This window comes from Ascaphus truei, chromosome 12, assembly GCF_040206685.1.
Source record: "Ascaphus truei isolate aAscTru1 chromosome 12, aAscTru1.hap1, whole genome shotgun sequence".
NCBI classification, from domain to species: domain Eukaryota; kingdom Metazoa; phylum Chordata; class Amphibia; order Anura; family Ascaphidae; genus Ascaphus; species Ascaphus truei.
In genome coordinates, this window is record NC_134494.1 from 10,763,953 (window position 1) to 10,787,352 (window position 23,400).

Consider the following 23,400-nt stretch of genomic DNA (forward strand, 5'->3'; position numbering starts at 1 on the left):
ACCCTCTCTCTCTCTCTCTCTCTCTCTCTCTCTCTCTCTCTCTCTCTCTCTCCCTCCCTTCTTCCCTCCCTTCTCCCCCCACCACACCACTCCGTTTGCCCCCCACCACACAGCAGCACTCCGTTTGCCCCCCCCTCTGTCCGTTTGCCCCCCCCCCTGTCCGTTTGCCCCCCCCTCTGTCCGTTTGCCCCCCCCCTGTCTGTTTGCCCCCCCTCTGTCCGTTTGCCCCCCCTCTGTCCGTTTGCCCCCCCCTTTGTCCGTTTGCCCCCCCCCCTCTGTCCGTTTGCCCCCCCTCTGCCCGTTTGCCCCCCCTCTGTCCGTTTGCCCCCCCTCTGTCCGTTTGCCCCCCCCCCTCTGTCCATTTGCCCCTTTCCTTTCCACTTCTCTCTGCTGAATTCAGTGTCAGTGTGTGTGTGACAGCAGATTAAAACGCCCCCTCTCTTCCCATTTGTCAGAGCAGGGTCATGTGACCCTGCTCTCAGCACAGAAGTATCTCTCCCTTGTCTCCCCAAGCAGAACTTGGGGGAGCGTATGTGCGCGCGCATGAGCGCGTGGCGCACAACGGGAGAGGGGATGTGCTGATCCACATTGAAGAAGGTAAGCGCGCCAAGCGCATAGCGAACTCAGCGCCAGCGGGGACTCAGCCTTTTGCTGCGTCCATGGTGAATTGTGCCGGGCGGAGGCGCGCTGAGGCTGAGGGAAAGCGGGTGCTTTCCCTGGCCTTGGTCCGCGCGCCGTCCGGGGCGTGTAGGGGGGGGGGGGGGGCTGTGACGTCACGGAGCTGGTTCGCCCTCCCTTGAGCGCTCGAATTTAAAATTTGTATAAGACCTACGCTTCCTCACGCTTGCGTAAGCGTAAGCGAGCCCCTGCTAAAGCCGCTCTCATTGCGGCTGCAGGGGCTCAGTGCCGAGCGTGAGCGCGCCTCAGCACGGGTCAGCGCATAAGCGCTGACCATGCCCGAGGCCTTAGAGGATTCTGGGGATCCGGAGTGGTGTGAGTATGCCCTTGTAGCACTCAACGCTTTAAAGGCCGTGGAGAATGTGAGTTTATTTTCTCTCCCACCCTATGTTTGTTGTGTTCATTAAAACTGTGTTATGCTATGTTTTCTCCTTTCACTTTTTCCACATGAGAGGAGGAGCTGCTAAGACACCCATCTACTGATATCTGTGTGAGTGATTCTTTCACTTATGACCATTGCACTTGGTTAATCACTTTTCACATATTGCACTCCATTGCGCTTTACTGGCCAATGAAGTGACAGGATTCTTCTGTGAGGCAGTTGATACATTTGGAACTCTGAGGGTTGCTGGCAGTTGGAGCAGGGACGCAGCTAGGGGAGGTTGTACAGGTGCAGGGGTCTGTGACCCTCTGCAATAGGCCAGAAATCTCCTAGGCCCCAGATAGGCCCCAACTCATCCAAAGCTTGGGGCTGCTGTAGGGAAGGCCCTTCTGTTAGGGATCCTGTCCCTTTAATGGTTAGCCAGCTTAGGGCCACAGTGGTTTCATTTGAACTATTGCTGTAGCAGTCTGGGACCAGACTGCCAGAGAGTGAGCGAGCATCATTGTGGAAGTAACTCCAGAGGGAGACATCCCATCCAGCGGAGGATATCGTTGAATCGGCAGATCCCCTTCTTCTCATTGTTAGAGCGCCCGGGTGTGGCAGGTAACGTTCGCCAAATGTGCCCCAACACCGTATAAGGCGCCGATCACGCCTAGAGGGGTGGGCATCTTTTGGGGACACTTATTGGGTGAAGTGACCAAGGGACACCTTTGGTACTGTGGACACGGTGTGTGGATACACAGTCGCGGGACAACGCCCTGCGCGGCGAGGTTTAGCTGTAACCATTAGTATTGCTATTGCCTGTATGTGGTTTATGGTTATTGCTCACAGTAAATGTTATTATTGTTATTCTTATAATCTGTCGACTGTTATTAATAGTTCCTGCTCTGAGTTATCCCCTCCAATTGGGGTCCCGTTCAGGTGGAGGCGCTGCCACTCAGTATATTCGTTACCCCAGGCTCCCAGTAGCGGAGGCTCAGATTCCTGTGAGCCGACAGGTACCGCCAGCACTAGTAGACCGTTCACATTAGAGGGAAAGAGGGCTACATATAATCACACATTATCAGTGTTTGATGTGTCAGTGTTACAATGTGCAATATATAATCACACAGTATCAGTGTAAGAAAGTGTTATAGTTCTTGTGTGTGGATGGATGTGTATACATATATGTAAAATATTCCTGTACTTCAGCGTTATAGTGTATTTAATGTGAATATAGCAAAGCAGATCAGAAAACAGAATATAACTTGCTGCAGCCTTGAGAGGGAGGGGTGTGGTTACCAAAGCTCTGCACTGATTATCTGAATCATTATGATGACACAGTTTTACATGGGATTCTGGGACTTGTAGTTCAGCTGTCTGTAAATAAAATTGTAATGGAAGACAAGAAGGACTACAACTCCCAGAACACCCAGCAGACCAAAGAGACCACATGACAAGAGACAGCCAATCTCAATCAGTGCAGCTGCAGAGAGAGCGAGAAAGAGACAGAGGGTGAGTTAGTGGGAGAGACATCACAGACAAGACACACAGTCCCTCACATCTGTCTCTCCCTCTGCAGGGGGACACAGACAGGGCACACAGTCCCTCACATCTGTCCCTCCCACTGCAGGGGGACACAGACAGGACACACAGTCCCTCACATCTGTCCCTTCCACTGCAGGGGGACACAGACAGGACACACAGTCCCTCACATCTGTCTCTCCCTCTGCAGGGGGACACAGACAGGACACACAGTCCCTCCTACTGCGGGGGGACACAGACAGGACACTCAGCCACTCACACCTGTCCCTCCCACTGCGGGGGACACAGACAGGACACAAAGTCCCTCCCATTTGTCCCTCCTACTGCATGCGGACACAGAGAGGACACACAGTCCCTCACATCTGTCCCTCAAACTGCAGGGAGACACAGACAAGACACACAGTCCCTCACATCTGTCCCTCCCACTGCAGGGAGACACAGACAAGACACACAGTCCCTCACATCTGTCCCTCCCACTGCAGGGAGACACAGACAAGACACACGGCCCCTCACATCCGTCCCTCCCAATGCAGGGGGACACAGATCTGTCCCTCCCACTGCAGGGAGACACAGACAGGACACACAGTCCCTCACATCTGTCCCTCCCACTGCAGGGAGACACAGACAAGACACAGGGTCCCTCACATTTGTCCCTCCCACTGCAAGGGGACACAGACAGAACACACAGTCCCTCACATCTGTCCCGGACACAGACAGGGCACAGAGTCCCCCACATCTGTCCCTTCCACTGCAGGGGTACACAGACCCTCACATCTGTCCCTCCCACTGCAGGGGGACACAGACCGGACACAGTCCCTCACATCTGTCCCTCCCACTGCAGGGGACACAGACAGGACACACAGTCCCTCACATCTGTCCCTTCCACTGCAGGGGGACACAGACAGGACACACAGTCCCTCACATCTGTCTCTCCCTCTGCAGGGGGACACAGACAGGACACACAGTCCCTCCCACTGCGGGGGGACACAGACAGGGGACACAGACAGGACACTCAGCCACTCACACCTGTCCCTCCCACTGCGGGGGACACAGACAGAACACACGGTCCCTCACATCTGTCCCTCTGTAACGCTTGCGCTGCCCACGAGCAAGACAGGACCCCGGGACTGAGGTGGAGAAGTATTAAACCTCGAACCCACAGCAGCGAAAGCGTGCCTGGCAGGCGGATTGTCAACTTAGTCGTATCTGGGTTGGAGAGAGTGAGTTAGTCCAGATTCTTCCCGAGATCTTGGGTTGGAGAGATTAGAATGGTCAGAGTCCATATAGCCGTGGTCTGGGGTTGGAAAGGTCAGAATAGTTGTAGTCCCTATTGCCGTGGTCTGGGGTTGGAGAGGCCAGAATAGTGGTAGTCCATGTAGCCGTGGTCAGGATTGGAGAAGGCAGCAGAGTCGAGGGTAAGCCGGGGTCAGTATCCACAGGAGTTTCCAAATACAAGCCGGGTTGGTACACGGGTTAACTGTAGAGAGAAGCACAAGACAAGGAGCAAGGCACAACAGATGTGTAGGCACAAGGCTACAACTAGTTATGCTCATCAAGGAAAGACAGGAACTGCAGGATCTTTATAGCATACAGATATCAGTTATAAGGGAGGCGGAACGGAGGCGCAGACTCCGCAGAGACAAGGATTGGCTGCAGGAGACAAGTGGGCTGGTAGAATACTTGACACGCAGCTGGGGAGCGGTGCACGACGTCACGTGTGCGCGCCGTGCGTGAGAGGCGCGGTGCATCTGAGGGGGCGTGGCTAAGCTCCGTGGCACTATAGAAGAGCTGCATGCCGAGCGGGGTTGCGCACACTCGCTTGTGCAAGAGTAGAAGACTGCGAGACAACAGGTAAGGAGGAAACATGTCGGAGAGGACGTGTTCCCCGATTCCTTACACCGTCCAACTGCAGGGGCACACAGACAGGGCACACATTCCCTCACATCTGTCCCTCCCACTGCAGGGGGACACAGACAGGACACACAGTCCCTCACATCTGTCCCTCCCACTGCAGGGGGACACAGACCCTCACATCTGTCCCTTCCATTGCAGGGGGACACAGACAGGGCACACAGTCCCTCACACCTGTCCCTTCCACTGCAGGGGGACACAGACAGGACACACAGCCCCTCACACCTGTCCCTCCCATTGCAGGGCGACACAGACAGGACACACAGTCGATCACATCTGTCCAGGACACACAGTCCCTCACATCTGTCCCTCCCACTGCAGGGGGACACAGTCCCTCACATCTGTCCCTCCCACTGCAGGGGGACACAGACCCACACATCTGTCCCTCCCACTGCAGGGGGACACAGACAGGACACACAGTCCCTCACATCTGTCCCTCCCTCTGCAGGTGGACACAGGCAGGACACACAGTCCCTCTCTTCTGTCCCTCCCACTGCAGGAGGACACAGACAGGACTCACATTGTCTCACATCTGTCCCTCCCTCTGCAGGGAGACACAGGTAGGACACACAGTCCCTCACATCTGTCCCGGACACAGACAGGACACACAGTTCCTCCCACTGCAGGGGGACACAAACAGGACACACAGTCCCTCACATCTGTCCCTCTCACTGCAGGGGGACACAGACAGGACACACAGTCCCTCACATCTGTCCCTCCCACTGCAGGGGGACACAGGCAGGTCACACAGTCCCTCACATCTGTCCCTTCCACTGCAGGGGGACACAGACCCTCACATATGTCCCTCCCACTGCAGGGGACACAGACAGGACACACAGTCCCTCACACCTGTCCCTCCCACTGCAGGGGTGTAAGGAATCGGGAAACATGTTCCCTCCTTACCTGCTGCCGCCGCGGCCACTGTTCCTGTCGATGCGCGCTCCCCCGCAGCTCTTCTAGCTGCCGCACGGAACCTGGTCCTGCCTCCCGCATGCGTCGCGCATCTCTCCCGCGCGGCGTGCACAAGCGATGACGTGCAACGATCCCCAGCTGCGTGGCAAGTCTCTCCTCCCTGCCTTGTTGCCTGCCGCCTATCTCAGTTCCGCTGAGGCCGCGCCTCCGCTCCGCCCCCTGTCCCCATTGGTCTGCCCTGTCTGTAAATGCTTCCTGCTTCCTCCCATGCTTTGCTCAGCATAATCCTATGTAGCCTCGTGAAGCTCACTTTTGTTGTGCAGTGCTCTAAATTTCGTTTGCAGTTAACCTCTTGTGTACCGACTCGGCTTGTTTGTGGACCCTTCTGGATTTTGGACTTTGGCATACACTCGACTACGGCGATCTCGCCTACCCTTGAACACGGCATACGGACTCGGACTACTCTACTCGCTACAATCCCAAACCACGGATTACGGACCCTTAGTATCCTGCCTTCTCCTATCCAAGAACTCGGCAAGTATACCGCATCTCCTACACTCTCCAACCCAGCAACGCTAAACTATCCGCCTTCCAGGCACGCCTCTGCTGCTGCGGGTGTGTGGTGTTATACCATCCCACCTCAGTGCCGGGGTCTTGTTTGTGGGCAGCGTGAGCATTACAAGGGGGACACAGACAGGACACACAGTCCCTATCATCTTTCCCTCCCACTGCAGGGTGACCCAGACAGAAATACACAGTCCCTCACATCTGTCCCTCCCACTGCAGGGTAAGACAGACAGAAATGTCTCACTGTCCCTCACATCTGTCCCAGTCACTGGGGTGACAGACCGAAATACAGTTCCTCACATCTGTCTGACCTCCTGCAGGGTGATACCGACAGAAAGGACCCACAGTCCCTCACATCTGTCCCTTTCACTGAAGGGTGATGTAGACACAAAGGACTGACAGTCCCTCACACTAGAGAGTGACACAGACAAAGGACCCACAGTCCCTCACATCTGTCCCTTTCACTGAAGGGTGATGTAGACATAAAGGACTGACAGTCCCTCACACTAGAGAGTGACACAGACAAAGGACCCACAGTCCCTCACATCTGTTCCTTTCACTGAAGGGTGATGTAGACATAAAGGACTCACAGACTCTCACATCTGTCCCGCACACTACAGGGTGACACAGATTTGAGGGACTGCGTCATTTCTGTCTATCACCCTGTAGTTGAAGGGACAGATGTGAGGGACTGTTTGTCCTTTCTGTCTGTCTCAGTCTGCATTTGGAGGGACAGATGGAATGGGCTCTGGGTCCTCTCTGTCTGTCCCTCCCACTGCAGGGTGGCAGAGAGAAAGGATCCACAGCCTCTCACATATGTCCCTTTCAATGCAAGGTGACAGTTCCTCACATCTGTCCCTCCTACTGCAGCGTGACACAGACAGAAAGGACCCAAAGTCCATCACATCTGTTCCTCACACTACAGTGTGCAAAAACGAAATAATTAGTGAGATTTAAACACTAAAAGTGAATACCAATAAATCTTAAATTATATAAGGGAGGCTGACAGGAAACAATGATCAATCAGTTCATATATAGTACAAATAACAAAAAATATCCCAGCGTACTTATTGCTGGTGCCGGAATACACAGATAGATGACCCACAGTCCCTCACATCTGTCTTTCTCACTACACAGTAACAGTAAACACCCACAGTCCCTCACATCTGTCAATCCCACTGACAGGTGACACAGACGGAAGGGACAATATTCCCTCACATCTGTCCCTCCCACTGCAGGTGACCCAGACAGAAAGGACCCTTGAATCTGTCCCTCCCACTGCAGGGTAACACAGACAGAAAGGACACACAGTCCCTCACATCTCTCCATCTCACTACAGGGTGACAGAGAATATGGACTCTCAGCAGCTTATAGCTGTCCCTCACACATCAGGGTCACACAGACAGAAAGGATATTGTCACTCACACCTGTCCTCCCTACTGCAGGGTACTACACACAGAATGGACACATTGTCCCTCCTACTGCCGGGGGACACAGAGAATGGACCCACAGTCCCTCACATCTGTACCTCCCACCAGTACCTCCCACTGCAGGGTGATGGGGAGAGACAGAGGACCAATAGCAGCTTACATCTGTACACCTGTCCCTCAAATATCATGGTGACACAGACAGAGAGGACATCATCCCTCCCACTGCAGGGTTACACAGAGAGAAAGGACCCACAGCCCCATGCATCTATTTTTCCCACGGCAAGGTGACACAAAAATAAATAACCAGTGTCCCGCACATCTCTCCCACTGCACATTGACACAGACAGAAAGGACACACAGTCCCTCCCACTACAGGATGACACACACACACACACACACAAATGACACACAGTACCTCACATCTGTCCCTCCCACTGCAGGTTGACAGTGAGGGAGAGGCCCCTCAGCCCCTTGAATCGTCCCCTCCCACTGCAGGGTGACACACTGAAAAAACCCACAGTCCCTTACATCTTTTCCTCCCACAAGAGGATGACACAAAACAGACTTGACCGACAGTGCCTCAAATCTATCCTCAAATCTATCCTCCCAGTGAAGCGTGACATGAACAGAAATGCCCACAGTCCCTCACATCGGTCACTCCTACTGCAGGGTGATACATAAAGGAAGAACCCACAGTCCCTCTTGCTGCAGTGTAACAGAGACAGAGAGGACTCCCAGTCCCTCACATCTGTCCCTCCCACTGCAAGGTGGCAGAGACAGAAAGGACTCAGTCCCTGACATCTGTCCATCACACTTCAGGGTGACACAGACAGGACACACAGCCCCTCACATCTATTCCTCCCACTGCATGGTGACACTAAAAGAAATACCCACCGTCCCTCTCTTCTGTCCCTTTCTGTCAGAAAGGACACCATATTTCATATCTGTCCCTCCAACAGCAGGGTGACACCGACAGAAAAGACCCACAGTCATTCACATCTGTCCCTCCCACTGCGGGGTGACAGAGATGGAGAGGACCCACAGCCCCTTTAATCTGTCCCTTCCACTGAAGGATGACATAGGCTGGACCCACAGTCCTTCATATCTGCCCCTCTCAGTGCAGGTGGACACGGAGAGAGACCTCAGCCCCTTGAATATGTCCCTACTACTGCAGGTAACACAAACAGAAAGTACCCACAGTGCCTCACATCTATCCCTCACTCTGCAGTTTGACATGGACAGAAAGGAAACACAGTCTCTCATTTCTGTTCCTAAGGCCAGGTCCCCAGCGGCTGCTGCGACGCGCGATACGGTGTGCGCGCCGCACTCTATGGGGCAGATCCCAGTGGCTGTGTGTGTGGGCGCGTAAAAAGCTGTGACGCGTACGCTGGCAGGGAAGACAAGAATTTTGTCTTCCCGTGCTGTGACGTAATCACGTGGTCGGCGTGCACCAATGGAAGGGCAGATTTGCCCCGTCATGACTGTGCCCCCCCCCTCACGTCATGGCACCCCCCCCGCGCTCCCCAAGAGCTCCCCTACAGACCGCCGATCGCGGCTGTAGTCTGTTCATACACCGCCAGGCGCAAGTGCAGCCGTGAGGACCGAGGCTGTAGCCTAACACTGCAGGGTAGCAGAGACAGAAGTATAGAAGAGAGCGGAGAGTGACGCTCAACGCTGATCAATTAATAAAAATAAACAAGTGCATATATCAAGTGATAATAAACAGTGTATTCTGTGTTGTAAACAGTGAGAAAGCACATATTAAAGTGATAATTCATTGGTGCAATAGCCAATTCAATAAAGTGAAACAAAGAGAGAAAAATAACAATAATATTCTCCTCCACTCTATCCCTGAAACAGGATATGTTTCATATATCCTCCACAGCCGAGATCCAAAACAACAGGGGAGCGGGGGGATCAGTCACCAAAGGAGGGAAGAAAAACTGACATAGAGCAGTAATGAAATCTCCAAATTTCATACTCACAAACTCAAAGAGTAATACGGGCGTATCCCAAACTGTGGCAAACGTGGGTGGGTGTAACCTGTTGCAGTAGCACTTGAGAAAAGAAAGAAACCAAAAATAGTGCAGATGGTCCTTCCAATAAAATATATTTATCAATGAATGGACCCCCTGAAATGAAGGCTTACATCCGGGTAGTCCTTTAAAAGCATATAAAAACACTCTGTGCATAGACGCAGTGACTCCAGGGAGCCGGGCGAGTCACACTCTCACCAAACTCCAAGGTACAGCCCTCTCCGATGTCGTCACTTCCTGGTCCTTGTTTCCGGAAGCCTGGTAACACGGACGGTGCTGGTCACACACTCCGAGTTTTACTCTCACAACAGGAACAGGACTCTACGCATTTCGCTGTATCGCTTCATCAGTTAGACTCCTGATGACACCCACCCACGTTTGCCACAGTTTGGGATACGCCTGTATTACTCTTTGAGTTTGTGAGTATGACATTTGGAGATTTCTTTCTAAGTCCAAATTATCCTGCATTACTGCTCTGTCAGATTTTCTTCCCTCCTTTGGTGACTGATCCCCCTGCTCTCCTGTTGTTTTGCATCTCAGCTGTGGAGGATATATGAAACAGGGTTAGAGTGGAGGAGAATCTTATTGTTATTTTTCACTTTATTGAATTGGCTATTGCACCAGTGAATTATCACTTGAATATTTGCTTACTCACTGTTTACAACACGGTTTTTTTTCTTTAACACAAAGTTTTTCTTCCCTCCTTTGGTGACTGATCCCCCGCTCCCCTGTTATTTTGGATCTTAACACAGACAGAAGCCACAGTCCCTCACATCTGTCCCTCCTACTGCAGGGTGACACACACAGAGAGGAACACTTCTTCCATTGTATCCTTTTCTGTCACAGCAGCGTGAAATATACAATACATTTTTAATCTCTCCACATTTGTAGGATTATATTATTGTGTAAGAGAAATACAATATATATTAGTAACTGCAGAGGCCACCACGTGGTGAAACACTACCACAAGGACAAAACCCCATTCTTGGTGCATCTTACTAACTCACTAATGATGAAAAAGGACAAGAAGCAGAAGATTGAGAGGATCTTGAATCTCACTTTGGAGATTATCTACCTACTGACTGGAGAGGTGAGGGCTTTGGAGAATGTCATAAAGACGCCACTTTTATCTCCTTCACTTCATCAGGGACCTGCAGAGCATTAATATGGAGATACTTGAGAAGCAATATCCAGTGTCGGATGTAATTAGGCAATGCAAGATCACAGGCGAAGGCAAGATGTTTCGGCAGGCGGAGCGCCCACATGATTGGGCACAGAGACAGATAGGGTTAGAGAAGGATATAGTTTGACATATGGGATGTACCCAGTGATTGGATGTACTTGGGTCCAGGAAGAGACCTGATTGGGCAGAGGGAGATCCCGGGACCATTACATATTTTATACATATATTAGAAAAATGATGTATTGGGTCTGTGCTACATTATTCTATAAAATTCACAGAATGTCTCATGTCTCAAGTCATGTAATAATTACTTATAATCTTTTATGTGACATTTGTACAACCCATTATCTTTCTGCTCATAGGCAAAGTGGAGTCACTGAGTTTTGTGCAGTCAAGTCAGTGATACAATATACTTTATTGGTAGGGAGGCCACTGAACAGATTACTTGAGTATAGAGCTGTTAACAAGAGACTTGTCCCTCTCACTGCAAAGGAACACATTTGCAGGAGCATGTGATATATCAACTTTTGTCTCTTGCTCTGCACACTAATATTTATTACTAGCTCTCAATAATTTTTTATCAATATTTTAACTTGTTTATTAATGACCTTGAGGTTGGCATAGAGAGCAAAATCTCCATCTTTGCTGATGACACTAAATTGTGTAAGGTAGTAGAATCAGAGCAGTGTGTGATTTCACTCCAGGAGGACTTTGATAGACTGGAAACTTGGGCAGGTAAATGGCAGATGAGGTTTAATACAGATAAATGTAAGGATATGCATTTGGGGAACAAAAATAAACAGACAACTTACAAATTAAATGGGGATACATTAGGGGAATCCTTGATTGAGAAGGATTTAGGAGTGCTTGTAGATAGCAGGCTTGGCAATAGTGCCCAAAGTTATGCAGTAGCTGCAAAGGCAAACAAGATCTTATCTTGCATTAAACAGGCAAAGGATGGAAGGGAAGTAAACATAATTTTGCCCCTTTATAAAGCATTAGTAAGACCACACCTTGAATATGGAGTACAATTTTGGGCACCACTCCTTAGAAAAGACATGGAACTACAGAAAGTGCAGAGAAGAGCCACCAAATTAATAAAGGGGAGGGAAAATCTGATTTATGAGGAGAGGCTAGCTAAATTATATTTGTTTACATTAGAAAGAGGCGTCTAAGAGGGGATATGATAACTATATACAAATATATTCGGGGACAATCCAAGGAGCTTTCAAAAGAACTATTCATCCCAAGGGCAGTACAAAGGACTCGGGGGCATCCCTTAAGGTTGGAGGAAAGGAAATTTCACTAGAAACAATGGAAAGGGTTCTTTACAGTAAGGGCAGTTAAAATGTGGAATTCATTACCTCTGGAAAATGTGATGGCAGATACAATAGATATCTTCAAAACAAATGTTGGACTATTTTTTAGAAAGCAACGGTATACATGGATATAACAAATATCTAAATATGGGAAGGATGTTGATCCAGGGAGTAATCTGATTGCTAATATTTTATTCTGGAAGGAATTTATTTTTCCCATTATGAGATATCATTAGATTATATGTCACTGGGGTTTTTGTTTGCCTTCCTCTGGATCAATATACTGTAAGTACAAATATAGGATAAAGTATCTGTCATTTAAATTTAGCATAGGCTGAACTTGATGGATGTATGTGTTTTTTCAACCTCATCTACTATGTAACTGTAATATGTAGGATTATATTGTTGTGAAGAAGCATGGTGAACATGTCAGAGACAGCAGCAGTCCCTTTATACCAGAAGGATTCTGCAGGATCCAGAGACCCATCATGGAGCATCCAACTAACTCCCTGATACACGAGGGAAACAATGACCACAAGCTGATGTCTGAGAAGATCCTGGAACATACTAGCAAGATAATTCACCTGCTGGCTGGAGAGGTGAGGTCTGCTGAACAGCGCTAGACCCCTGGTGGTTACTTCTCAAGTGTTTATACAGTGCTAGACTTTACCATTATTATATTTTCTTTCAGTCTTTTTTTTTTTTTTCTATGTATCTATATTTAACTCTCTCCATTGCTCACCTGGCTTTCTATAAGTAAAAGATTCTTACAAGACCAATGGTTATGTCTGGATATTGAGTAAAGGATTTTGTTTGTTTCAGGTTCCTATGAGGTGTGATGATGTTTCTGTCTATTTCTCTATGGAGGAGTGGGAGTATTTAGAAGGACATAAGGAGCTTTACAAGGACGTGATGTTGGGGAACCAGCAAACACACAGCCCTTTGGGAATCCCAGCAAACATAAGCTCAGGTAGAACCAAGTTTTGTTTGTTAGGAATTTTAACTAAAATATCACATTCAAGGTTTATGTCAGAAACAGAACTCGCGGTTCAGATATAATACACAGGGAAAAAATTCTGGCGTTACTAGTAGAACACACACCTTCCACGTGACTCAGAACGGTTATGTAATCATAAATATTTAGGGTTATAAACTCTAAATGTTTTTATATATAAAGTTATTATATGTGTCAAGGATTGGACTTCGGCTGAAGTGGATCCCAGTGGCAGGAACAGCAGGGAGCGTGGTAGGGGTCACATGCAGAGGTCAGAGGCAGGCGGCAGATAACGTAGTCAGGTAACAAGCAGAGGTCAGAGGCAGGCGGCAGATAGCATAGTCAGGAAACACCAGAGGTCGGCAACGAGGAGACTCGAACAGGATCATAGCAATAGCTAGCACGGCAGAAAACACAGGAACCTTGCAAGAGCTACGAACCAGTATAAACAGGCAAGTGAGGAAAAGGAGGTTTAGGCTTTGGTCCCGCTGCGTCCGGCGGTGCGCGCTACTCAACATCTGATGGTATCCTCCCGAGCAGGTCTCAGTCCCTCCTCCTTGCACGGCTCACTACATGCTGTGATGCGTCAACCGCCAGGGGCTGCAAGAGAATTGTAATCCCAAGCGGCGACGCGTCACGTGGTGTGGCTGTGAGCCAATGAGGAGGGGAGGCTTTGGGGAGAGGGGGGAAAGCAGCTGCAGTACCAAGGGAGCCCCCCTGCTCCCTCCCACAGACTCTCTCCTCATACTCTGTGTCTGCAGTGTCAGCAGATGCACGGGGGGAGGCGGGGGAGGGAACCCCTGGCACAGACAGTGTGATTGCCCCGCCCCCGACGTCATTGTTGCGCCGACCCGTTTTGGCCACGCCCTTCCCCCCCCCCTGCTCCAGCTCCCGCTCCCTACAGACCGCAGATAGCGGTCAAGTGCCCCTCCACGCACCGCCTGTCTGCAGTGCGGGCGCGTGGTCTGAGGCAGCGGGGCCTTAGCCTTATTTAGGCAGGCTGAGAGGTAGAACACAAGTGCAGTGGTGTCAGGTTTCAGGGTCTGGAATGTTCCTTAGTGTAGCAGCAGCAATCCCGGTGGACAAGTATAGGCACTGCAAAGTAGAACAAGACATTGAGAGAGCGGCAGCAATCCCGGTGGCCAAGCATGGGTACTGCAGGCTAGAATATGACATTACTCCCCCCTCCCAAGAGCGTTCTCCGGACGATCCATGCTGGGCTTGTCTGGATATCTCCGGTGGAAAGCTTTGACTAGTTGCGGAGCATGTACAAATTTTTTGGGCTCCCAGGACCTCTCCTCTGGGCCATAGCCTACCCAGTGGACCAGGTACTGTAGTTTTCCTCGGTGTAACCTGGAGTCCAAAATTCTCTCCACAATTAATTCCTCTTCGTTATCCACGAGGACAGGTTCAGGGGGAGGAAGTCTCCGTCCAGGAAACGGATTCTCACGGAATGGCTTCAGCAGAGAAGAATGAAAAACGATGTATTTTGATGGTCTCAGGAAGCTCTAATCTAAAGGACACTGGATTTATTAGTGCTGAGATGCGAAATGGCCCGATGTATTTTTGGCCCAATTTAAGGGTTGGAACCTTTAATCGTAGATTTCTTGTAGAAAAACAGACTTTATCCCCTACTTGAAATTCTGGGGAGGGTCTGCGGTGTTGGTCTGCTGCTCTTTTGTACCTGACTTGAGCCTCACGAAGTGTCTCTTTGAGGGTCTCCTGGATGTCTCACAGAATCTCCAGTTTCTCTGTAACTGCCAGAATGGGGCCCGAAGATGGAAAACGAGGAATACAGGTTGGATGAAATCCATAATTTGAGAAAAAAGGACTCTTCTGAGTCGATGAATGATGTGAGTTGTTGTATGAAAACTCAGCTAATGGTAGGAAATCAACCCAGTCATCCTGGAGATGACAAAAAAAACATCAAGTATTGTTCCAAAATCTGATTGGTCCTTTCTGTCTGGCCATTGGATTGTGGGAATAGCCAGACGATAAATTTAAACAAATTCCTAGAGAGGAACAGAATGTCCTCCAAAATGTTGAAGTGAATTGTACCTCTCTATCGGATATGATCTCATCTGCAGCCCCTTGAAGCCAAAACACCTCTTTCACAATCAACTTGGCTGTCTGGTCAGCTGAAGGAAGATTCTGTGCTGCAATGAAGTGAGCCATCTTTGTAAGTCGATCCACTACTACCAGGATGGTATTATGTCCACTTGATCGGACAGGTCAACAATAAAATCCATTGATATGGACCCCCAAGGACGAATTGGAACCGGAAGAGGCTGCAGCAAACCCACAGGTGATGTTCGAGGGGTCTGGTCCTAGCATAAGTCTCACAGGAGAAGACATAGTCTTTAACATCTTGTGCTAATTGAGGCCACCAAAAAGAGCGAGACAACAGTTCCCGTGTCTTGAGAACACCTGGGTGACCAGCGGGTCGGGAGGCGTGCATTAATTGGACCATCTCTAATCTTACCTCCTTAGGGATGAAACAGACGGTCCTTACAGTTCCACAGACCATCACATAGTAATAGTTCCGCTTCCGGAGGAGGGTTTTTAAGAAAATAGTCATTTGAGTTGGCTCCCTTTATTCGTGTGAGGAGATCGGCGGAGAAAGTGACGCCCAAAAAAAATATTTTTGGAAGAATAGTTTCTTCTTGCTCTTTGTCTGAACTAGGATTAGGCAATGACCGTGACAAGGCATCAGCTTTCCCATTTTTGGAGCCAGGGCGGTATGAGATGTGGAACTGAAATCTTGCAAAGAAGAGAGCCCACCTTGCTTGTCGCGCAGACAGTCTCTTTGCGGATCAAATTAATTCTAAATTCGTGTGATCCGTAGCCCTAGCACTTTTTCCCTTTGTACCAACGGGGGGGACTTTTCCTGTGTGAGGTTGGGGTATATACTCCTACTCCTTGTGTGTCATGGGCCTCATCTGACCTTTATGGTCCATATCTATATGCAGTGTCATGTGGCCTTCATATTGATACGATTTATGTGGTAATTTATGTGTTCTTTTTAATATAATATAAAGATTTATGTATTAATTTCGGTTTTTCTGGTTTTCATTTCATGCGCTCCTATTTTTGTGTTGTACAGTCATAAGTGCGATGTGGGGGAAGCGTATCCACGTTCTTCTTATCACACACATCTAAAAACTCAGTGTATGGAGCCGGCAATAGATTTTCTTGAGACGAGGAAATCTTATGTATTCTTACACACTCTGGTATAGGAGCCTTAGGTAGACAGGCTAGCTGGCAGTGCTCCAAGGGAAACGTGAGTGTCTTGGTCACCCAGTCAATTAGAGGGTTATGGATCATGTGCCATGGAATTCTCAGAATCACTGGAAACAAAGGCGAAGGAATAAGACCAAATGAAATCTTCTCCTGGTGATTAGGCTCCATGATTAGTGTTAAGTTACTTGTTTCATGGGTAACAGGTCCAGAGCTCAAGGGAGAACCGTCAACGACTTCCATCCTTTCTGGCGATTCCTTGGCTATAAATGATACCGAATTGTTTTTGGCAAATTCTATGTCCATAAAATTCCCTGCCACACCTGGGTCGACCATTACTGTGGTTGAAAAATTATGTGTTCCTTCATCGATTATAATAGGAACCAGGAGGTGGGGGTGTAGAGAAGGATGGTTATCTTTCCCTTGAGAAGCGGAGAAAACAGTCTTTGAAATAGCGTGCAGCTGATTTCTCCTAGGGCTTTGGAAAGAAGACCACCTGGACTTGTTTGAGCAATCAGCGAGATCTTCTGTTCGGCGTCTATTCCTTTCCTCGGTTGAGATAGGTCCCCGCAGTGTATTTACTTGCATTGGCTCCTCAGTCTCCCTGAAACGTCTTGGGGTACTGACATCTCTAAACCCGGGGTTGCTTGGCAGGAACCCCTGTCTCTCCAATCGTCTTTCCGTAAGCCTGCGATCGGTTTGGGTGCATAAACGGACAAATTCCTGAAATCTCTCTGGGGGCTCCACCCGGGCTAGTTCGTCTTTAACTTGCTCCGAGAGACCCTGCTGAAAATTATATCTCTGCGCGGCCTCATTCCATTCAGTATCGTTAACCCATCTGCAGAATTCAGCGGCGTACTCAGTTGCCGAGCGTCTTCCTTGACGAAGATTGTTCAGAGTTGCCTCAGCGGTTGCACTACGATTTGGGTCATCAAAAATAAGACTCATGGCTTCGATGAAATCCTCCATATCTCTTAGTAGTGGGCTATCTTGTTCTAACATAGGGGAGACCCAAGCAAGGGCCTCATCCTTGAGCAGGGTTATGATCAGTCCAACCTGGGCTTCGTCGGTATGATAGATGGTGGGCTGAAGCTTGATCACAAGTCTGCATTTATTAAGGAAATTCCAGAAAGATTGTTTTTCCCCCCGAAACTTTTCCGGAAGGGGTACAAGGGCCGCGGTTTGCACAGGCACAGACGCGTTGATTAAGGCTGCACATTGTTCACGGTTTTAAGCTTCTGAGGCAGCGGCTTGTCCTTCCATGCGGCCAAGACGATTGAAAACGTGTCCTTGTTGTTCTTGGAAACCAACCATGATACGTTGTAAGTCATGGAGTGTCTGAGCTTGGGTCAGGTCTGTTCCAGTGGAATCCATGATAGGGCCTCTTTATTCTGTCAAGGATTGGACTTCGGCTGAAGTGGATCCCAGTGGCAGGAACAGCAGGGAGCGTGGTAGGGGTCACTGTCACTGTAACTTATGACAAGCTATAATATACACCAAAAATACCTGGGTTGAACTGAACACGACTAAGATATAAATAAATATAGTTTATTCCTTGAAAAAGTGAACACACAAGATATACAAATAACAGACAAAATATACATTTAGGATTGGAATAATGAAATAATCTGGAATCTTGATTAGCAATTCATGCAGCAATCTCGAAATGACACAAAGACAATGGGCATAGGCTGAGCCTTGTTTATATACAACCTCAGTCCTATTCCTTAACCTTGGGGCTCCTGGCTGGCTAGCAAATTCCTTTGAAGTAGAATCTCCCTTATCTGCAAGTGGGAATTATGACACTTACAGACCACTCAGGCCCTTTGTTCCTCCGCCCTATTGTATACAATCAGAGCGGTAAACCTTTGATCAGAGGGCTTATGCTAGACAACTTGTCTGCCCTCCTGACCTATTAACATAGCAGATGGGCTCTGCGTTTTCATACCAGACCCAAAATACCATTCACAGTTTAATATCTTCACATATTAAAATAAGCGGTTCTGGTGGGCCCAGTGGGCTGATACTTGCCAGTTCTTCAAGCCGGAAGTAACTCTTCATTGTGGCCAAGTCTCAGCTCGCTGCGACCCCCAGAACCGGAGATACACAAATGCAGGTTAAAACACTTTTAAAATACAGGATTCTTCCCTTTAAAAATGAATCTCTGCCTTTCACCCTTTCCCCATTGAAATCAATGGGCTCCGCCGCCATAGGCGTTCAATGGAGCGACTCCGCCGTTGAAGTCAATGGGACTTCTCCGCCATAGCCTTTCAATGGGAAAACGCCGCCATTGACGGCTATGGGGAAATTCACCAAACTTTACACTTGCCCACACTCCGTCTGGTTGTTCGGAGAGGGCTGGGAATGGCCATGCATTCATGCCGGAACCTTGGCTACATGCCACCCAAATCCCAGCCCTCTGGTCCTTCCAGAACCGGAGATATGGACTTACACTTTTCACAATTTCGGACTTGGCCGTTTTCACGCCACGCGTTTTTCTCCCATTGGAATCAATGGCCGGCACCACCATAGACAATGCATGGGCGAGCGCCGCCATTGGATTCAATGGGACCTCCGCTCCACCATTAAAGTCAATGGCGGGACCCTGGTTCATGAGTGCGACCCTTTACGGGGGTCCCTCATTCCCGGACCCAATGGGGGTCGTGTGGGGGGGTTCCTAGGGGCTAGGGGCAAAAATAATTTTATTCCCAGGTGCCCTAGAACCTAAGATTCCCATGCCACTTGTCGTTGAACTTGAACTCATAGTGATCAAAGCTCTCTTTTAGAAAAATGTTTCCGCTCTTGCGGTCTGCGGTTTGGATGGCTGCCAACCTGTTCCTGGAGGTTGGCGTCGAGGAATCCCCATTGAAGTCAATGGCCCCATTGCTTTACAATGTGAAACCGCCGCTCCTCCTCTCGGACGCCACCTGCTGGTTGTCGCTGGAAAACAGGTCCAAAACCGCTACTTCTGCCATTGGAATGCATGGAGCCTCAATGGTGACCTATGGAAGGCTGCAAACTGGAGCCTGAAAAGGTGGGAAAAGGGAACAAAGGGCTATAATCACTGAATTAACATTAACCCCTTCCCTCCCGCATCAACCCTAGTGTATGTGTTGGTGCAAACACTGGGATGAGACAATACATTTTTACAGGGGGATAAACAGTTGGATTCTGAAGAAAGGTAAAAAAACATTACTGGACCACAGTCCAGTTAACCCCTTGCTTCCCAAGTGAGAGCAGGGGGTGGCCAAATGGGGTGTAACCCCTTTAATCCCGGGCCAAACCCCCTCTCCCATGACAGTCATAAGCAGAGGTCAGGGGCAGGCGGCAGATAGCGTAGTCAGGTAACAAGCAGAGGTCAGAGGCAGGCGGCAGATAGCATAGTCAGGAAACGGGCAGAGGTCGGCAAAGAGGAGACTGGAAGAGGATGATAGCAATAGCTAGTACAGCAGTAACTCAGGAACCTTTCAAGAGCTAAAAACTAGTATAAACAGGCAAGGGAGGAACAGGAAAGGGAGTTTTATATAGGCAGGCTGAGAGGTAGAACACTAGTGCAGTGGTGTCAGGTTTCAGGGTCTGGAATGTTCCTTAGTTTAGCAGCAGCAATCCTGGTGGACAAGTATAGGCACTGCAGGCTAGAACAAGACATTGATAGAGCGGCAGCAATCCCGGTGGCCAAGCATGGGTACTGCAGGCTAGAATATGACAATATGTGAGGTTTTTTAAGGTAGTGTCTATTCATTTTTAGTTAAGACAAATTAATAAAATATGCCTCAGGGCCCTATTGACATACAGTGACATACCGGAGACCTTTATGATGTACATGGTATATCATGACCTTTTGCTCATTTTCAAGGGAGTGTTGTGATAACCACATGATTATGATTTTGCCGTGGCCTTGGCTGTGGCAGGATCCTCCAGCACTGAAATGGTTAAGAAAGAATATACATGTTTAAAAATAACTTTTAAACCTTACAATGTATTGTGCACATTCGTACAAATGTGTTTAATCCTCCACTGGTATTAACAGACCTCTATAATAAACATCTAGATATTGTTTCAATGAGTGAAGAAGGAGAGGGTGAGAAAGATGAAAAGGACATTTTACAGAAGGAAATCCATCCAGATACCTGTGGAGGTGAGTAATATACATGATAATGGTCTAATTGGACTAAGGGACAGAATTGGTATATCCTCCCTGAGATATTAGAATGATTATTTCATCTAAATATTTTGGAAACCTCTTGGCTTAGTATAAAAAGTCAGAAAAATAGTATGTTTACTATATTCTATAACATACTATATATGTTTACTAAAATTTCATTTTAGTTTCTGACAGGTTTATGAAAGGAAGATATTTTTATATTTTTAGTGCTACTACACTAAAATATGTATTAAATAATTTGCATAAAAAAAGAAACTGCACAGTAGGCTGTAAAATCAGAAAATTTGTTGCGAATGATTTGAACAGGTGAAGTTAAAGCTGAAATTGTATCAGATGTTGAGCTAATTGAGGAGCCGTGTGTGAGTCACCTGGAAGCTCAGGTGCAAGAAATTCATGAACATACCAGCAAAAGTGAGTATATAAGATATCTGAAGAATGCAGGTCAGAGCCCGTATTTCATCTTTGTGCAGAGAAAAAGCAGTAAGGCTGAAATTCATGTGTAGGCATATACTGCAGGAATTATTGTTGTCATGCACCAGTTGTTAATGTATTTTGGAACAAATCCCTAGCACTCATTGTTTAAACCACAAACACATGGTAATTTAAGCATAATCATTAATGAATGTAATCATAGACTTTGAAAAAATAGATGGTGAAGGTCGTAAGGTTAAACAAGACAATGGAACACATCTATAATTGGTATAAAATAATCAGTGTTCGACAATTGTATACATTTACTCGCCCGGGGCGGGTGGATTTAACCCCTGGGCGAGTAACTATTGGCCCAAGCAGCACACGTGTTTTTTTTTAAATTCCCCCGTTCGCGCTGAAATTTCCCTGCTCGCGCTGAAAAAAAAAAAACTCCCCTACCTGACTCCTGATTGGCGCGCGCTCCAGGCTTTGTGGGCGCGCGGCCAGGCTCTATATGAGCCCGCCCCCAACGAGCGGCCATTCTGCCTGGAGCTCTGTTGGAGGGTAAGTACTCTCCATGCTGCGGCCCCTCTGCTTGCGATCCCCCTGGTCCCCACATGGCTCCCTACTCCCCACCGCGGAAGCTCTCCTGTCCCCTGCTCCTGTCCCATTCCCCTCCTCCTGTCCCCTGCTCCTGTCCCCTCCTCCTGTCCCCTCCTCCTGCTCCTGTCCCCTCCTCCTGCTCCCTTCCCCTCTTCCTGCTCCTGTCCCCTTCCCCTCCTCCTGTCCCCTTCCCCTCGATCCACCGATCGATGTCAGGGGCGGGAGGTCCCCGCTGCTGCAGCCCGGTTGGCTTGCGGGGGGGGGCTCGGCCCTCACCACGTGCCTCCCATGCGTCCCCTACCTTCATGATGGCGCAGCCGCCGCATGAGGTGGGGGGATGTCGGCCTGGCCCCCCCCCCCCCGCCACGAGCATCATGCCGCCGCGGGCTGGGGGGGAAGAAGCAGCCTGCAGCTTGGCCAGGCACTGTGACATGCCGGCGATGGGAGCAGGGCAGTGGCGGCCACGGCGGGGCTGACTGTCACCTGGGACGCCCAGTGGGGGATACCTCGCCACGTGCCTAAATGCTGATTGGGGGGGGTGTCGGCCTGCCCCCCACACGAGCGGGAGATGGGCGCGGGTGGGTGGGGGATTTGCGTGGTGCTGGTCGCGGCCTTTCCTCCCCTGTGTGTGTGAGAATGTGTATGTGTGTGTGTGTGTGGGAGAATGTGTGTGTGTGTGAATGAATGTATGTGTGTATGGGAGTATGTGTATGTGTGTGACACCAGAGGTCCCCCCCAGTCAGTAACCCCCCCCCAGTCAGTCACCCCCCCAGTTAGTAACCCCCCCAGTCAGTAACCTTCCCCCCAGTCAGTCAGTCACCCCCCCCCTGTCAGTCACCCCCCAGTCAGTGTCAGTCACCCCCCAACCCCAGTCAGTGTCAGTCACCCCCCACCCCCAGTCAGTGTCAGTCACCCCCCACCCCCAGTCAGTGTCAGTCACCCCCCACCCCCAGTCAGTGTCAGTCACCCCCCACCCCCAGTCAGTGTCAGTCACCCCCCACCCCCAGTCAGTGTCAGTCACCCCCCCACCCCCAGTCAGTGTCAGTCACCCCCCCACCCCCAGTCAGTGTCAGTCACCCCCCCACCCCCAGTCAGTGTCAGTCACCCCCCCACCCCCAGTCAATGTCAGTCACCCCCCCACCCCCAGTCAGTGTCAGTCACCCCCCCACCCCCAGTCAGTGTCAGTCACCCCCCCCACCCCCAGTCAGTGTCAGTCACCCCCCCACCCCCAGTCAGTGTCAGTCACCCCCACCCCCAGTCAGTGTCAGTCACCCCCCCACCCCCAGTCAGTGTCAGTCACCCCCTCACCCCCAGTCAGTGTCAGTCACCCCCCCACCCCCAGTCAGTGTCAGTCACCCCCCCACCCCGTCAGTGTCAGTCACCCCCCACCCCCAGTCAGTGTCAGTCACCCCCCCAACCCCAGTCAGTGTCAGTCACCCCCCTCACCCCCAGTCAGTGTCAGTCACCCCCCCACCCCCAGTCAGTGTCAGTCACCCCCCCACCCCCAGTCAGTGTCAGTCACCCCCCCAACCCCAGTCAGTGTCAGTCACCCCCCCACCCCCAGTCAGTGTCAGTCACCCCCCCAACCCCAGTCAGTGTCAGTCACCCCCCCACCCCCAGTCAGTGTCAGTCACCCCCCCCACCCCCAGTCAGTGTCAGTCACCCCCCCACCCCCAGTCAGTGTCAGTCACCCCCCACCCCCAGTCAGTGTCAGTCACTCACCCACCCCCAGTCAGTGTCAGTCACTCACCCACCCAGTCACCCCTGCCCCACCCAGCCACTCACCCAGCAAACCACTCAACCAGCCAGTCACTCACCCAGCCTCTCTCTGTGTATCACCCACCCTCTGTGTGTGTCACCCACCGTTTCTCTCCTCTGTCTCCCCCACACTCTCTCTCCCCCCCACACACTCTCTCTCCCCCCCACACTCTCTCTCTCCCCCCCACACTCTCTCTCTCCCCCCCACACTCTCTCTCTCCCCCCCACACTCTCTCTCTCCCCCCCACACGCTCTCTCTCCCCCCACATGCTCTCTCTCCCCCCCACACT

The 23,400-nt window shown here is 50.0% G+C and overlaps 2 protein-coding genes across 2 annotated transcripts in view; both read left to right on the forward strand.

Annotated features, from left to right (window-relative positions):
- LOC142463898 (uncharacterized) overlaps nt 1-23,400 on the forward strand; it is a 95,743-nt gene that overhangs the window by 70,136 nt on the left and 2,207 nt on the right.
- LOC142463897 (uncharacterized) overlaps nt 2,490-23,400 on the forward strand; it is a 22,163-nt gene continuing 1,252 nt past the window's right edge. Inside the window, exons 1-6 of the mRNA XM_075566729.1 lie at nt 2,490-2,554; nt 10,332-10,530; nt 12,338-12,541; nt 12,765-12,912; nt 20,204-20,311; nt 20,645-20,749. Coding sequence (XP_075422844.1) covers nt 2,493-2,554; nt 10,332-10,530; nt 12,338-12,541; nt 12,765-12,912; nt 20,204-20,311; nt 20,645-20,749 — 826 coding nt within the window. The 5' untranslated portion in view covers nt 2,490-2,492. The remainder of the gene's footprint in view (nt 2,555-10,331; nt 10,531-12,337; nt 12,542-12,764; nt 12,913-20,203; nt 20,312-20,644; nt 20,750-23,400) is intronic.